The sequence below is a fragment of the Esox lucius genome, chromosome 15 (genome assembly GCF_011004845.1).
Source record: "Esox lucius isolate fEsoLuc1 chromosome 15, fEsoLuc1.pri, whole genome shotgun sequence".
NCBI lineage: Eukaryota > Metazoa > Chordata > Actinopteri > Esociformes > Esocidae > Esox > Esox lucius.
The window spans coordinates 7,873,244-7,889,621 of NC_047583.1; the positions used below are offsets into that span (position 1 = coordinate 7,873,244).

Below are 16,378 nucleotides of genomic sequence, written 5' to 3' on the forward strand. Positions count from 1 at the left end.
TAGTTATCAGAGCTGTCTGCTCACGTGTACTCAGGATAAACTCTCCCCTAAAGATAAGCAACTCAAGAAACACAGACACACCCGGTTTCAACTGTACTGTGTAGATGGTGGGCTGTGTGTAAGGCGTTGCGTGACCCGTTTGCTGGTGTCAATGTTGTGAGCAGATCGTCCCATCGTGGTAGCAGGGTTATGGTATGGGCAGACATAAGCTACAGACAACAAACACGATCACATTTCATGAATGGCAATTTGAATACCCAGCGAGAACGTGACGAGATCCTGAGGTCCATTGTTGTGCAATGCAGCCGCCATCAACTTGTTTAGTCACCAGACTATTGAGCATGTCTGCTCTGGTGATGCTGTGGATTGTCATGTGTAACCCACAGATTAGGGTCTAATTAATGAATTTAAATTGAAAAATGACATCATATACACAGTACATTTTGGAAGCTGTTGAATGTTCAGTGTAATGGAAATCTGGCTAATATATAAATATACAGGGTGTTATTTGAGCGGTTCTAAAAAACTATCATCAGGGACCCTCATTGTTGACAAAATTGTTGTATCTCTAAATTTGCTCATCAGATTCAAGCTTGATGTCAGTAGACAAGTTCACTCATTTGTGCTAGCTCTTTTCAAATACATTGCATGCGTTCCCCAAAGAGAGGTTTGAGAAACACTCTTTGATATGAAACTGATCATGTATTGCAATATTTCTTTTAACACGCGCCGTCTGTCAATCGTGGCGCATTTCCGTGTGTGTCTGTAAACTCCCTTCGTCACTTCCTGATGTCAATATGCGACTCGGTGCAGTGGTGGTAACGTAGCCACCAGAAAGATGTAAACGACGAACGAGATTAAAATCACTCACAACAAGAACATAGGACTCATAATAGCAATAACTGAGTCCCCTTTTAAATACCACGGCGCTAGAAAAACTGTCTGGTCGCATTCAAATACGACCAGGAGTGGGCTAGTGGCGCGGACCTGTTCCTAGCAGCCATCTTTTGTGAGAATGGACGGGACGATACGACTGCGGGCCTGTTGTGGCTTTGATGCTGGCCACAGCCTGAGTTTTAAACGCGAATTGTTGGAGGTTGGTGGCCGAGGCGCGATGCTCCAAACACTGCTACTGTTCTCAGCGTTCGGGCTGGTCCTTGGACTGCCCGCTATCACCGAGGCGAAAGAATGCGACAAACCGTGCATGAATGGGCAGTGCAACCCGGCTACCGGCAACTGTGTGTGCGCCCCAGGCTGGGTCGGGGACCAATGCCAACACTGCGGTGGACGGTTCAGGTGAGTCCTTTATGAGGGTCTACTTTTGCATGTGTCAAATTGTTGCTCGATAAGCTGTCCACATCAGCCCCTGTTGTCAACTGGTTCCACTCTCACTCACTGCAGACCTCACTGTCTCCCTCAAACACCGAGCGGAACACACTCATCTGACCTCAGTCTCCATTACACTGAGCGATATACGCTACCAGACAAGGTGTAGCCAGTGTATTCATTGAAGGAAACCATTACCACACCAATGGCAATCTGACGTTGTATCAGTTATTGCCCAGGGACGGGGACACAACCCCAGCCAAAGTCTGTTCATTTTGGAGCGTGCAGCTGATCGCTAGGTGCTGATGATGGTTGGAACTAGTGATGAGCCGAGATTGTATGGACTAGTACAAGTATCTGTTTAGTTGGTGAGGATTTCTCTGTTACTTATCTACAGGCAGTAGTTGCCCGGAGCTCATAAAGAAGTATTAAACCATAAAGGATGCAAATAAACAGTTTTATCACAGATGTAATTGGGTTCCGTCTATAATCAGAGTATCATGATCCTCCCTGTCTGTTGACCAGAGTGTCATGATCATTCCTGTCTGTTGACCAGAGTGTCATGATCATTCCTGTCTGTTGACCAGAGTGTCATGATCATTCCTGTCTGTTGACCAGAGTGTCATGATCATTCCTGTCTGTTGACCAGAGTGTCATGATCATTCCTGTCTGTTGACCAGAGTGTCATGATCATTCCTGTCTGTTGACCAGAGTGTCATGATCATTCCCGGCTGTTGACCAGAGTGTCATGATCATTCCCTGTCTGTTGACCAGAGTGTCATGATCATTCCCTGTCTGTTGACCAGAGTGTCATGATCCTCCCTGTCTGTTGACCAGAGTGTCATGATCCTCCCTGTCTGTTGACCAGAGTGTCATGATCCTCCCTGTCTGTTGACCAGAGTGTCATGATCCTCCCTGTCTGTTGACCAGAGTGTCATGATCCTCCCTGTCTGTTGACCAGATTGGAAATACAGGCCTGTTACTGTCACTGGTAATGAGAGGAACAAGGTTGTTTTGGGACCAATTTCTGTTTGGTCCCAAATATACAAAATTCTGTATATTCCCTAGCGGGTGCACTGCTTTACTCCTATGGTAATGTGGGTTACAAGACTGGTCTGACTATGGTAATGTGGGTTACAAGACTGGTCTGACTATGGTAATGTGGGTTACAAGACTGGTCTGACTATGGTAATGTGGGTTACAAGACTGGTCTGACTATGGTAATGTGGGTTACAAGACTGGTCTGACTATGGTAATGTGGGTTACAAGACTGGTCTGACTATGATAATGTAGGTTACAAGACTGGTCTGACTATGGTAATGTAGGTTACAAGACTGGTCTGACTATGGTAATGTAGGTTACAAGACTGGTCTGACTATGGTAATGTAGGTTACAAGACTGGTCTGATTAGTAATGCATGCTGTAGGATGGTTTTGAATGTAGGCTGTAATGTGTGTGTGTGTGTGATGTTTATATTCAGCTGGCACGGAACCACAAGACCGCATCTTGCCATTTTTCCGCTCAGCTGAGTTAAAATCTCTGGTCTGATCTGGATGAAAAGTGAAATTGCATGTGAAGTGTTGAGATCCTGGGGCATTTCTTTTAACCCGTAGACCTGTCATTTAGTCAGCACCATGATGTGGAAGTGGGTTGAAATTGTTGCAGGGCGGATGGGAGGGAGGGAGGCATTAGATGTCTAAAAAGTCATCAGCGTATGAGTCTGTGTGGCGAGGGTGTGAGGGTGTGAGGGTGTGATGTGATCTTGAGTTGCTGATTGGTTGTTGTCATTAAGTTGCTGATGGTTTCTGTACTTGTCATTAGGAGTCAGTTTTACAAGGTCTTCATCGGTCACTCCAACATTAGTCTCCCCTCCCTTCCTTGAGAATTCTCAAATCCTAGATCTCTACCCACGCTCTTCATTCTACCGATTCTGGAAAACATCTGAAACCTTTTTCAAAGAGTACCTAAAATAACAGCAGCCAACCCCCCTCATAAAGTGTTTGTGAATCAAGGCTTGCTATTTTTGTGGGGTTTCATTTCTGTTATTGTCCTCTTTCCAGCGCTGACCATTTTTTTCCTGATAACTAATTAACTTTGTTGGATATGCTTGCTACTACTGTATTGTGAGATTGTTTCACCCAGGTATAATTAATTGGATTTCCTAACCGTGAGTGACTTTGGAGAAGAGCGTCAGCTAAATGACTACAGTGTAAAAGACACTTCAGGTCCCGAAGCTTTAAAGGTCTCTGCTTGTTTCCAGTGCTGCGCTGTGGCCCTCATTACAACCTAGCAAATTGGGTTTTTGCCTTTCTGAACACATCTCTGTACCTGCTAACCAGACTTGCCTTAACACATGGTGAGTGGCCACAAGTGTGCCCTGTTTGTGATCCATGCCCTCCAGGATCTTTGGTGCCTTAGGTAAATATTTACAAAAAAATATTTTCATCAGCCCCATCTTACACTCAAAGAATCATATGAATCTAACCTGTAATTGAAGTTGTAAAAAAAAAAGAAGAAATATTAGGAAGAAGTTATTGTAGTAAATAAAAACCTGTGACACAATTATCAGCACCCCTGAAGGTTGGTGCTTTGTGCACACTCCCATTGCCGCGATAACGGCTCTGTCGTCTCCTGTAATCTTTGTTGAGGCGGGAGAACACAGGAAGGTATTTGAGAACATTCCTCCGTACAGAAACTCTCCAGATCCTTCAGAGTCCTTGCTCCATGTCCTTCAGAGTCCTTGCTTCTGAACTCTAACCCCTCAGGCTTTTGATGGGATTTACAGTTAGGGACCTGTAATTGCCATTGCAAAAGCTTGTGGTCAGTGAATAATTTTGGGGGTGATTTAGTGCTATGATTTGGATCGTTGTCCTGCTAGAAGTTCAAACAATAACCAATTGTTATCTTCCTGGCAGAGACAGACATGTATTGGCCTAAAATCTTCTGCTGTTTCATGAGTCCATGTTGTGATCAGGCTTGGAATTTTGTCATTTTTGGGGCAAGGCAATTTGGCCTTTGGTGTCAAAATAGTTTAGGGCCACATGCCAGGGTACAAAGCCATTGAGTGAAATAAGAGGATTTAGAGCTTACATTACCTCAGTCAAACAGACGTAAACTGCAAAGTATCCTTTAACACCGCAATCACCTGGGCTAATAAGTATGACCTAAGTAAACAAATGCAGTTACTTATTAAAAAACAAAAAATATTTTTTTCTTTCACCACAAATACTGCCATGTCGAATGATGTCAAACCTAATGTTACTTCTCAGAGCTCTTAAAAAGCGTCCAGGGGTGTTCTCTGGTATTCTCCCCTCTGAGGACGGAACTTTCCCACTTCCCAGTTGCTCATGAACGCACCGCCCAACACATAGATGTTTGATTCAGTTAAGCACTAAACAAGTCAGCTATCTATCGATCGAAAACTAGCTAGCTTGCTTACCTGCATGTAGTCGGTTCTTGTGGTTGTTCTCAGTTGCGCTCCTTCTAGTGGCTTTGAGTGATGCAATGTGTGACACTGCATCCAAAACATTCAGAGTGATATTGATTGGTTGTCCATGGTGAAATCGCCATTCTTTGTAAACTACGATGTAACTTTGGTTTGAGGCGCACTTTACACCCAAACTTACGAACAGACTGACTGCTGACCGCAAGATTATTACAGTAGCAGCAGGGGCACAAAGGCCTTGGTGGCTGTAGGCCATACAATGATTTTTAGGGCATCATGGCCAGAGCGAGGGGCAACGATGGCCAGGGCCATCGTAAGGTTCCAGTCCTGGTTGCCATGTGCCTTGACAAGGTTCTCAGGGCCGTCGTAAGGTTCCAGCCCTGGTTGCCATGTGCCTTGACAAGGTTCCCAGGGCCGTCTTAAGGTTCCAGCCCTGGTTGCCATGTGCCTTGACAAGGTTCCCAGGGCCATCGTAAGGTTCCAGCCCTGGTTGCCATGTGCCTTGACAAGGTTCCCAGGGCCGTCGTAAGGTTCCAGCCCTGGTTGCCATGTGCCTTGACAAGGTTCCCAGGGCCGTCGTAAGGTTCCAGCCCTGGTTGCCATGTGCCTTGACAAGGTTCCCAGGGCCGTTGGAAGTAAAACAGCCCCACAAAATCAGCTATTGGATTATTTTCTCCATGACCATGGCTCTTTACGCCAAATGCATCCTTCTCAATATGCACAGGGGCAAAATACACATGGATGCTTCATCACAGCTCCAATTTTTCACATCTTCATTTGTGCCCTAATAGTGGCGATGTGTATATTATTTTTATATCCATTGGATTGTTTTTCCAAGGTCAACAACCTTTTGTCTCAGTTAATTTGTGTGTTATCCTGCCTTTCCCATGTTTGCTGTGGGAGTTTAGCTCGTGTGTCACTTCCTGTTTCTCCGGGTTATAAATATGTTGTCATGGGAGACCACTTAAGAGTTCCCAAAGACTGTGTTGAACTTTAAAATGCAAAAATATAATGTATATTAGAATATACATCAATAGGATTTTGTACATAAGATTTGCTCGGGCTACCAAGGATTGTGGCATCCGTGTTTTTGAATAAAATAATTGACTTTGCTTTAAATTATTTTCACTTAAAGAAAATGGATTCCTATTATTAGATTCATATGATGGTACTGGATGTAAAACAATGTCATTTTATTCACTGACTTTTGTGTTATTATTCACCAAGTGGTAATGATTCTGGAGGACTCTGTTTACTGCTGCAGTGTAGTTTCAAAAGCAGCCTATTGCTCTTTCAGCAAAACTTCTCCTCTATCTTTCACCTCTTTTCTGTTCAGTTAACTATAAAAATGCCAAATAGAACCTTAAAGAAATACATTGGTGACCCCTATTCAAAACTAGTGCACTGCGTGGTGAATTGAACATGATTTGGGACGTGCCTCGTGTGTCAAAGTCAACATATAACCCAAAGTTCAGTTTGTTGAGTCATTGTTCTAGAGGACAAATCGCACGCTCCCCCTGACATTGGGTCCTCCAGGCAGACAGTGTAGTAGAATTCCTCCCGTGTACTCAGATTACTCTCTTGTCAGGGATAGTTAATGAATCAGAAGTCTTTGCTACTGCTGATAATGTGCTCTGTGGTGAAATGGTGGAATCATAGATGTTCTGAACACATTAAGGTAGAATAACGCTGTAGGGATGGTTTTAGACAGTAGAAGCTTATCAACAACTACTGAGATGTGTTTAGGAAAGGCATCAGGCACTTGGTGCACTATTTTAGATACGGATTCTCGAATAGAGCCACTAGTAAATCCATATTGCCACCATTGAGACCATGAAACGAGCCGCCGCCAGTAGGGGAGCACGGCCGCCAGTAGGGGAGCACGGCCGCCAGTAGGGGAGCACGGCCGCCAGTAGGGGAGCACGGCCGCCAGTAGGGGAGCACGGCCGCCAGTAGGGGAGCACGGCCGCCAGCAGGGGCGCACGGCCGCCAGCAGGGGCGCACGGCCGCCAGTAGGGGAGCACGGCCGCCAGTAGGGGAGCACGGCCGCCAGTAGGGGAGCACGGCCGCCAGTAGGGGAGCACGGCCGCCACTAGGGGAGCACGGCCGCCAGTAGGGGCGCACGGCCGCCAGTAGGGGAGCACGGCCGCCACTAGGGGAGCACGGCCGCCAGTAGGGGCGCACGGCCGCCAGTAGGGGAGCACGGCCATTGCAAGCACGTTTGTGCCAATTTTTAAAAGCTTGTTGTTGTTGTTTTTTGACAGTGGCCAAATGTGACTGTATGGGTGACATCTACGTGTTACTCATATCAGTGAGGATTGAGTGCACGTTCGTAGCATTGGCTGAAATGTCTGCGCAGGCAGTAAATTCTGTCATAAATCAGTTGAGCTTGCAGGCACTTTTAAACACAGAGTTGTTTTTTTTTGTTGGCTAAGGAGTCTAAAGCCGCAATTTTTCGGTTAGTCATCCAATGTCCCAAACGATAGACTTCCTGTTGGTACCAAATCTCTTCTCCTCAGAACCAGGGGACTCATTGTTCATCCATCTATTATTTTCATTTGGCAGGTAGAGGGCTTATTCCATGTAGACCATTGTTTCATTGTATTCGAAATGTTTTGTAGGATGAATGACCCTGAACCTTTGAACCAGACACACTTTACAGCTGTGGGATGACACAGCCTCACATCCTCTCTTTCAAAGTATAGCTTGGCATATATTCCGTCCTGGATCTCCCTAGCTATGCTGGGTAGTAGGTAATTGATCTGCTATGAAGTAGGCCAAGCCCTCTGGCTTGATATGACCGTGAAGAGGACTTTGTCACTAAAAAGTTATCCCCACCAAAAGTCATGTGATGGTTTATGATTGATGTTCAGACTGTTATGAAATGTTGATGTCATTGGGGGGTGTGGGATTGTTTAAAGCTTCTCTTGACACTTAAGTTGTGATGTTGTGATGAAGACAGATTTTAACCTTGTCCCCAGGCTCTCGCAGTTGCACAGCTCATATGAGCATAACACAACAACCATTTGAAGGTGGCCTTGGGGGAAGAGACCCTGTCATTCTAAGGGATTGACCTCACTGTGTAAAATATTCCTACTGTAAACAAAACACTGCTAGGCGCGTTTCCAAATGGGCTGGTATGTCTTTTATTTATATTCGTCCATTATATCCAGCCTAACCAGCCACTTAACATTACAAAAGAGAAACGAAACAGCTTGTTGCCTTCACGCTAAATATAAGGTTCCTACGAATAGCTTGCTACTGGAAGACCATTATTTTATTGCAATGAACACGTTTTAGTTAAGCATTTATGTTTCAGTCTTTTATCAGAGTTACACTTAGTGTATTAGTGTATTAATCTAAAGATAGCAAGTTGGGCTTACAAGCCATCAAAACCACCCAGTATTTGTAAGGGACTAACTTCCTCATTCCGGGGAATTGTTTAAAGCTTCTCTTGACACTTAAGTTGTGATGTTGTGATGTTGTGATGAAGACAGATTTTAACCTTGTCCCCAGGCTCTCGCAGTTGCACAGCTCATATGAGCATAACACAACAACCATTTGAAGGTGGCCTTGGGGGAAGAGACCCTATCATTCTAAGGGATTGACCTCACTGTGTAAAATATTCCTACTGTAAACAAAACACTGCTAGGCGTGTTTCCAAATGGGCTGGTATGTCTTTTATTTATATTTGTCCATTATATCCAGCCTAACCAGCCACTTAACATTACAAAAGAGTAACGAACCAGCTTGTTGCCTTCACGCTAAATATAAGGTTCCTACAAATAGCTTGCTACTGGAAGACCATTATTTTATTGCAATGACCATGTTTTAGTTAAGCATTTATGTTTCAGTCTTTTATCAGAGTTACACTTGGTGTATAAGTGAATTAATCTAAAGATAGCAAGTTGGGGCGTACAAGCCCGCAAAAGCACCCAGTATTTGTAAGGGACTAACTTCCTCATTCCGCTCCGAGTCAGGGTAGTATTGAGATGCTTTGGGTCAATACAAGATGTGGTGGAAAATGTTATGGGAGGCGATTGACGATGACCTCAACTCTTCCGTCTCGTGCTCTGTCTGTACATAATCATGTTTTTTTCTTACATTTCTGTCGGTCGCGGTGGTCCGGTATTCTGCCACTGTCTACATACCCTTTGTTTATGGTCAGGTAGCGTGGAAAATCTGGATTTTAGTCTTTTGAAAATTGACTGACAGAGAATGTGTGCTAAAGATCTTGTTGCTGCTGTAGAGCCTCCTCATGTTTATTCAGTAGACATATTTATGAGTCGTTAGGGTACGGTGGGATGCTGCCGCCAAGTCATTTACATAAACGTGGGAAAGGGTGGGGCTTAAGCTGCGTCCCTGTCCCACCTGCTTCCCATGGGGAAGGCATCAGTTGGTTGCTATAGTGTTCAGTTTGCTTCGGTTTTGTTTCTTTGTCAGGTTAATGTGTACATGGGAGTGTTTGTGGTCTTTCACATTATTTTGGTAATAATTTAATTTGACCTTTGCTCTGAGATGGATTTCGTGGAGAAAATATTCGCTGTTCACCCAGATTCCCGTTTGGTTTACCATACAATTTGATTTATTAAAAGTTACGTACTGTAGTCTCTTCATATTGTTTGCTTGCTGTTTTCCCATCGTCCCAGAAGTTCCTTTATTCTGTTGATATTTCAAACACATTTGACTTGCTGTTTTTCTTTTTTATAATTTCAGTTATAGTGATTTCCCATAGTAAAGGGGTGTTATGGTTTTCTGTATCACAGTGTTTTGGTTGGATAGTTTGCTTGAATTCTTTCTGAGGAACTTTCTGAGGGTCACCATTTATGTGAACTTACACCTTGGCCTTTGTGTAATGCACCTAAAACTATAATGAGCTTAGCACGTGGTTCCCTTGCCTTGTTCCCTGCTTACCGTCTGATACTATGTGTAGATATAGTGATCTGATAACACATGTTTTGAGCCTAGTAGGTTGAAGCTGTACTGTTGCGGTATAGGTGTGTATTTGCTTGTATGTTTAAAAAATAAAAAACATTTTTTAAACATACAAGGATATCAAGGACATAGAAAATATAAAGTGAATTCTTTCTGAGGATTTTAAACTGCCTGTTGAACAATTTTTCATTGTGAATTTCATTTGGTTTTCTTCTTGGACTTAAATTTGACATGATAGGGCAAGAAAGCTCATGAAGCTTTCTGCTGCTGTGTACACTTCTGCTTTTTCAGGAACATTATTTATTCAGGAAGTTGTCTAGCATGGATTGGATCTCTCTTCGTCTGTCTCTCTCTGTTTCTGGTAGGGATGCTGATACTGGGCTCATGTATTTGTACTCATAGAAATATGCAGATACCAAGCACCAGTACCACATCATGGAAACATTAAGTGAGACTCAATGCTTGTGTCGTCTCTGGACGCATAAGTATAAAACATGGAACTCAGATAGGCAGAGCGGGAAGAATGGGATGCCAGCAATGACACAAGTAAAGCGGAGTGCTAGCTCTGCTCTGCTAAATTTGCAAGAGGAGGTAAGGAAAAACTCTAACAGAAGCAATTTGATCAAACATCAATGCTAGCAATGTACAACAACCACAATTGTTCCAATAAAACAGCACTTACTCTGTGTTATTCTTTGCCTTGCCAATTTTAGCTTAGGGTTCCTGGTTGCTAGCTATGGAGCTAGTTTGTCTTTTGTTTCTTTGTAGTTTTCTTACTGTATGGTGTGGTAGACGGGGAGCAATTGGCAGTTTGTCGTCCTGGTCTCTAGCTGGGTACTAATGCTCTATATATCAGCCAAATCACGTACTACATACTACAAGTACGCACTTCGCAGATGAAGTGTGTACTGTTTAGTGTAGCTAGTAGGCCAGTATTGGGACCGATTGGGACACAATGACTAACTCATATAATTGCGTCTCAACTATTGATAATTTTGTCACGTCACGCCAAGTTTACAAATTTAGCTAGACACCATTAAGCATTGTGTTAAACTGACGATAACTTTTTCGTCAAGTGAAAAGGCGAGCATCGTGGAAACACCAGAACCCATTTTATAAGGAAGAAAACTTAAAATCCTACATAGAGCCGCTTTGAGTACTTGGTATCAGTACTCTGTATTGGCAAGTACCGAAATATAAGTACTCATACTCGGCTGAAAAAATAAGTGGTATCAGTGCATCCCTAGTCTCTGTCTGTATCTCTGTCTCTTTCTCTCTCTCTTTGGCTGACTGATCTCTTTCCTCTGTCCAAAAGGCTGACGGGTCCTTCGGGGTTCCTGACTGACGGACCAGGGAACTACAAGTACAAGACCAAGTGCACCTGGCTGATCGAGGGAACGTGAGTTGATACTACATTCTAACAGTGTCACTTACAGTGACACATGGATTTTACAGCAACATTTGAAAAACGTTGATTGATAAAGGGAACTCAGTTTAAGAAATTACACAACAAATGTAGCTAACTTTTGCATTTTGCGACTAACATACGTTAATACACCCCTACATTTACTATCACATGAAATGGCAAATCTTTCCATAAAGATAAAGAACTTGGTGTGGTTGGCTCATTAAACATATGGCAAAGATGGAAAAGGGTATAAAAATATATCCAAAGCCTTGCAAATGACAGTATGTACTGTTCAATCACTTATTAAGAAGTGGAAAATTCTGGGATCTCTTGATACCAAGCCAAGGTCAGGTAGACCAAGAAAGATTTCAGCCGAAACTGCCAGAGAAATTGTTCGGGATACAAAGAAAAACCCACAGGTTACCTCAGGAGAAATACAGGCTGCTCTGGAAAAAATATGTTGTGGTTGTTTCAAGGAGCAAAATACGACGATACTTGAACAAAAATTAGCTGCATGGTTGAGTTGCTAGAAAGAAGCCTTTATTGCGGCAATGGCACAAAAAAGTCTGTTTACGAAGCTGCCTCACAGCTTCTGGCACACTTCAATTTGGAGTGACCAAAAGACGAATGGGCAGCTATACCACCTGCAAGAATTCATGGCCTCATAGACAACTATTACAAAAGAATGCTGTCATTGATGCTAAAGGGGGAATTATACAGTATTAAGAACTGAGCGTATGCAGACTTTTGAACACGGGGCAGTTAATTTATCACAACTGTACCTACTTTTTAACATTCCTTGGTATTATGTTGCTAAGGAACACGTTCTAAGTTCTTACACTCTTGCAGAAACAGAATGGTCCAGAATGTAACAGGACTGTTTTACGGTGCCTTCGGAAAGTATTCAGACCCCTTCACTGTCTCCACATTTTGAGTTATTGGGTTAATTTATACTTGAACTGTTGGCGAAAGGTGCTGCCTGACTGTAGTGGTGGGAGATGCTGAGATGGTGGAACAGAGAGATGAGGGAGGACCCTATACAGATGACTATCATTATGTTCTATGTAAACGTGTGGGGCATAGGCTAAAACTGTGTTGAGAGTTGACCTTTACAAATCAGGCGTTCTCTATCTAGCCTATCCTATCTTGAAGATCAACCAAAAATATGTCGACCCTGCCATTCATTTTTAATGTGGTTATATACACCCTCAATGATGTTCTTGACTTTTTGATTGATGAGGTGTTGTCATACTTTTATGAAATATTCAGGAACGGCGTAAAGCATTTGTGAACATTCAGTTGGAATATGGGGTGGAAGATCTAAGCTACGTTTGTATTAATAAGACGCTGCTTTCAGTAAAAATGAATTGAAGTGGTTAAGTCATGGCCGGGCCCGATGTTGACACGGACTGGGTGACCCTCTATGGTCAGGGAGATTTGTGCCGTTGCATTGTTCTTCCAGTCGCTAGGTTACCCCCCATGTCCCTCAGAAACACTTACCAGCTCGCTGGTTTAACTGTTTCAGAGAAACGTCAACCACCAACAAATGCCTTACAGGTCATGGTAGACTACACAGCATGTACAGAGAAACGTGCTGTGTAGTCCGCGTCTCTGTAGTTGACCAAATGCACACTGTTTCTCTCTCTGGAGCGCTGACATCACAATGTAGTCTAAAAATGACTGGGGTGATGAGTGAGCTTCTTTGGTAAACTTTTGTTTTTGTTTTCTTTTTTGTCCTAAATTCACATGGTGCAGACCAAACCTTAACTGGTATTTTGGATTATAGATTTGCCATAAGTGACTAGAAATCCCTGGAAAATAGTTAAACAATAGGACTGGCTGGAATGATGTGATCAGGATGTAATGTTCAGAAACAAGAGAACAATGTCATTCTACAGAGCTCCTGGAGCCTAGCGGCTAGGTGTGTTGTGGCCAATCGGAGCTATGGCAAATCAACTGAAACTGAAACTTTGTCCGTTTGTGACTGGCCAACAAAACTGCACACACAATACATTTAACATGTATACATTTAAAATGTCCCAACCCTATGCTTTGAAAAACAGATTTAACTTTCCTGGCTGCCTGCAGAGAGCATTACATTAATGCCAAATGCATTAAACTGAAGTTAGAGCGATGCCATCTGTGGAAAACAAAGCCGGTAAAAATGTCAGATCCACTTTAAGTGATAAGTTCGACTAAACGTCTCAAAATGCAGTGTTATTTTGTATTTGAACAGTTTGGGAGATTCATTCTATTCCACTCCAGATGTTTAATTTACATAATCTCTGATAGAACCCTGGAGATCATATTCTGAATGCCTGTAAAGCTTGAGGATGTTGAGGAGAAAGCAATTCACTTCAATTTTTGATGTCGACATTTGCTTAACCTGCTGTGGAACTCTTCTGGGAGCTGCTAGCAAATGAAGTAAAGAGAATCTAGTGCACAACCTCCCTCAGACAGCACCCAGTTCCCTCAGTTACTGTGCTAAATTGAGGATATGATGGTACGTGGGGTAGAATCTTCTAGTTCACCCTTGCTGGATGTTGGCACTGTGCCTATGTTGGCCAGACAAAGATGTGATTATGGTTTTAATAGTCAATTCATCTATGACCATTCAGAAAGATGTCGGAACTATATTTGTCCTTCCAACAAAAGTGTCTTTTACTCTCCAGCCTCTGAATGATTAGATTTTATGAAGATTACATTTACGAGCAATACCATGCATTTCATGAGTGCTTAATGTAACATGACTTTCAGCTATTTGGGGGTTTTCCTCTCACGACAACCAGGATTTAGTTTATAGCAATGACTTCTATTCTCATGCATCAGACTTTTCTGAAAAGTCACCAAACACTACTTTCAAACCCCATGTCCAGCATATGTCTGTGTTTCTAGGTGAAGCTGGCCAGACACAATTCTTCCGGCCCAGGGTTTGGCAACATGCAGCTGAGCTCTTGGCTAACTGTTGTTTTCGAACCAACTCTGTGTCTCTTGGACCAACTGTGTTTTGTGTCTCTGCTCCAGGACCAACTCCATTCTCAGACTGCGGTTCGACCACTTTGCCACAGAGTGCAGCTGGGACCATCTGTATGTGTATGACGGAGACTCCATCTACGCGCCGCTCCTGGCAGCGTTCAGGTGGGAGTGGTGACAATAAGAATGATAATGGCGAGGATAAAGATGCTGTGTGTGGACGAGGGCGACTCCTTTTCCTCACTAGCTTTTTGGTGTGTCCACGGGGCTATTTTACCTTGTGTTCTTCAGAGACCTGGAAACTCTTCAAACTGTGTGACATAAAACCTCTGAATTTTCTGTCAACTTTCAAAATGTGTTTTTTGTTATAGAAAATTTTTGCTACAGCGACACTTTTGCTTCTGTAAAATGTTAATGTGTGTTCATCCTTGATTCAGTGGGCTGATAGTTCCTGAACGCTATGGCAACGAGTCTGTTCCAGAGGTGGTGTCACAGTCTGGTTACGCCCTCCTGCACTTCTTCAGTGATGCCGCTTATAACCTGACTGGCTTCAACATCTCATACAGGTAAATCTCCGGCCTCTGACCCAATACACTGACCCACGTCTGTGTGAGCCAGGTATTGATACTCTCACTGTCCCTATTTCATTTCCATTTTCCCACGACCCGCTTGCTCCTGTAACCCGGTTGGATATTTCGGCCATGTTTGATGTCGGGTAACAGAGCCTCCTCTTAGTAACACATCCTGGGTTTTTTATTCAGAAAGCCTGGCAGTACTGTAGCTTGCGGTAGTGCTTTACCAAAAGAAGAAGAAATGCGACTTTGTTTTGCACATATGTGAAAAGGATTGAATGTGGAATGGGTTACATATGAAATGGATTACATATGAAAAAGATTACTCTAGCCGAAAGAAAAATTAAAGTTAGTAGGCCTGTTAACAAGCCCTGACCTCGCCATCTGTAAAGGACATGGCACAAAACTACCCAGAGTTCTGGGTACTGGTGCAGTCTCCATGGTGATACGATTGAAGTCGGTTGAGGAACAGATAAAAGCGATCGCCCCCGGTACTAGTCTCTTATTGGCGTCTGAGCAACAGCCGAGCCCAAACCTCAAACTCAGCCTGAACAACATGAAAGAGTACCACAACCTCTTTGTGTCAATGGTCTTGCTCAAAACATTCTGTTCTCAGGGGTTTGTTGCTGTAGTTTAAAAAATCACAGCTTTCTATCCCCTCAGGTATCTACAGCATTTGAGTTTTATTTTTGGAAAGCCTTTATCTCCTCCTCCTCCTCATTAGCAGTCAGCATTAAACTCTGAAACACTTCATCAGTGTCTTTAAGTGCTTTTATCATCCATCCATCTGTCCTTCCCTAAACCCGCTCTCAGTCACTCCTCCCCCTTCTCTCTTTCTCTCGGTATCCGTCCTCAGGGTTAACACGTGTCCCAACAACTGCTCCGGCCAAGGGAAGTGTGTGGCCGGGAACTCCACGAGGTCTGTGTACTGTGAATGTGCAGCCAACTGGAAAGGCGAGGCCTGTGATATTCCCTACTGCCTGTCAGACTGTGGTTGGCCTGAGAGGGGGCGTTGCCGTCGCACCACCAAGACCTGTGACTGCCAGCCTGGATGGCAAGGTGGACCACACACTGTCTCTCTAACTTCCAAACCCATATTCCAGGATTTAAATGTAGTAATTTCGCGGACGCTGTCATTTTGTGATGCACTAGGATTATTGTATTTTCTGTTTTTAACCTTTCTATTTTAGCTCTTCTTGAGACGATATAATTTGGTTAAACACTGACTTGTGGCCTTGAGGCTGAACACAAATACAAACACATACTGTTCCTGTGCTGGTATTATACCTCACCTGTTTAACTAGCTGTTATTGTCCTCGTTTAAAAGATGTACCTACTATCCTGGTTTAATCAATCACCTCTTAGCTAGCAGTAATTCACTAGCTCCTAGTGCGCTACGCAGATTCCCTGTGGGACATGTAGTGATTTATTTCAGAGGTCTGTTTGTCCAGCAGCAGTGAAAGTCTCCATTGTTCACTAACAGCCTTATTGACTGTAGTAACTGGTGTTGCGAATTGCCACGGTTTTCGCCGTACATTTCCGTCACATTACCTAGAGGCCAAGGACATCACCAAATGATATTACCAGCGGGTTTGCTATTGTGGACAGTGCCCAGAGAGGACAGGATCACAAAGACGTAATAACTTCGATGTGGCGTTCAAGTTCACAAAAACGCCCAAGTACAATATAATTATTCTATTGTCATGTTGGTCCTCAACA

At 43.4% G+C, this 16,378-nt stretch overlaps 1 protein-coding gene across 3 annotated transcripts in view; it reads left to right on the plus strand.

Moving 5' to 3' along the window:
* The first annotated feature begins 793 nt into the window (after positions 1–793).
* Positions 794–16,378, plus strand: part of atrn (attractin) — an 83,677-nt gene continuing 68,092 nt past the window's right edge. For all 3 annotated transcript variants that reach the window (XM_010879314.5, XM_010879313.5, XM_010879315.4), the window contains exons 1-5: positions 794–1,296; positions 11,022–11,105; positions 14,139–14,252; positions 14,525–14,653; positions 15,516–15,718. In XM_010879314.5, coding sequence (XP_010877616.2) covers positions 1,016–1,296; positions 11,022–11,105; positions 14,139–14,252; positions 14,525–14,653; positions 15,516–15,718 — 811 coding nt within the window. In that variant the 5' untranslated portion in view covers positions 794–1,015. The remainder of the gene's footprint in view (positions 1,297–11,021; positions 11,106–14,138; positions 14,253–14,524; positions 14,654–15,515; positions 15,719–16,378) is intronic.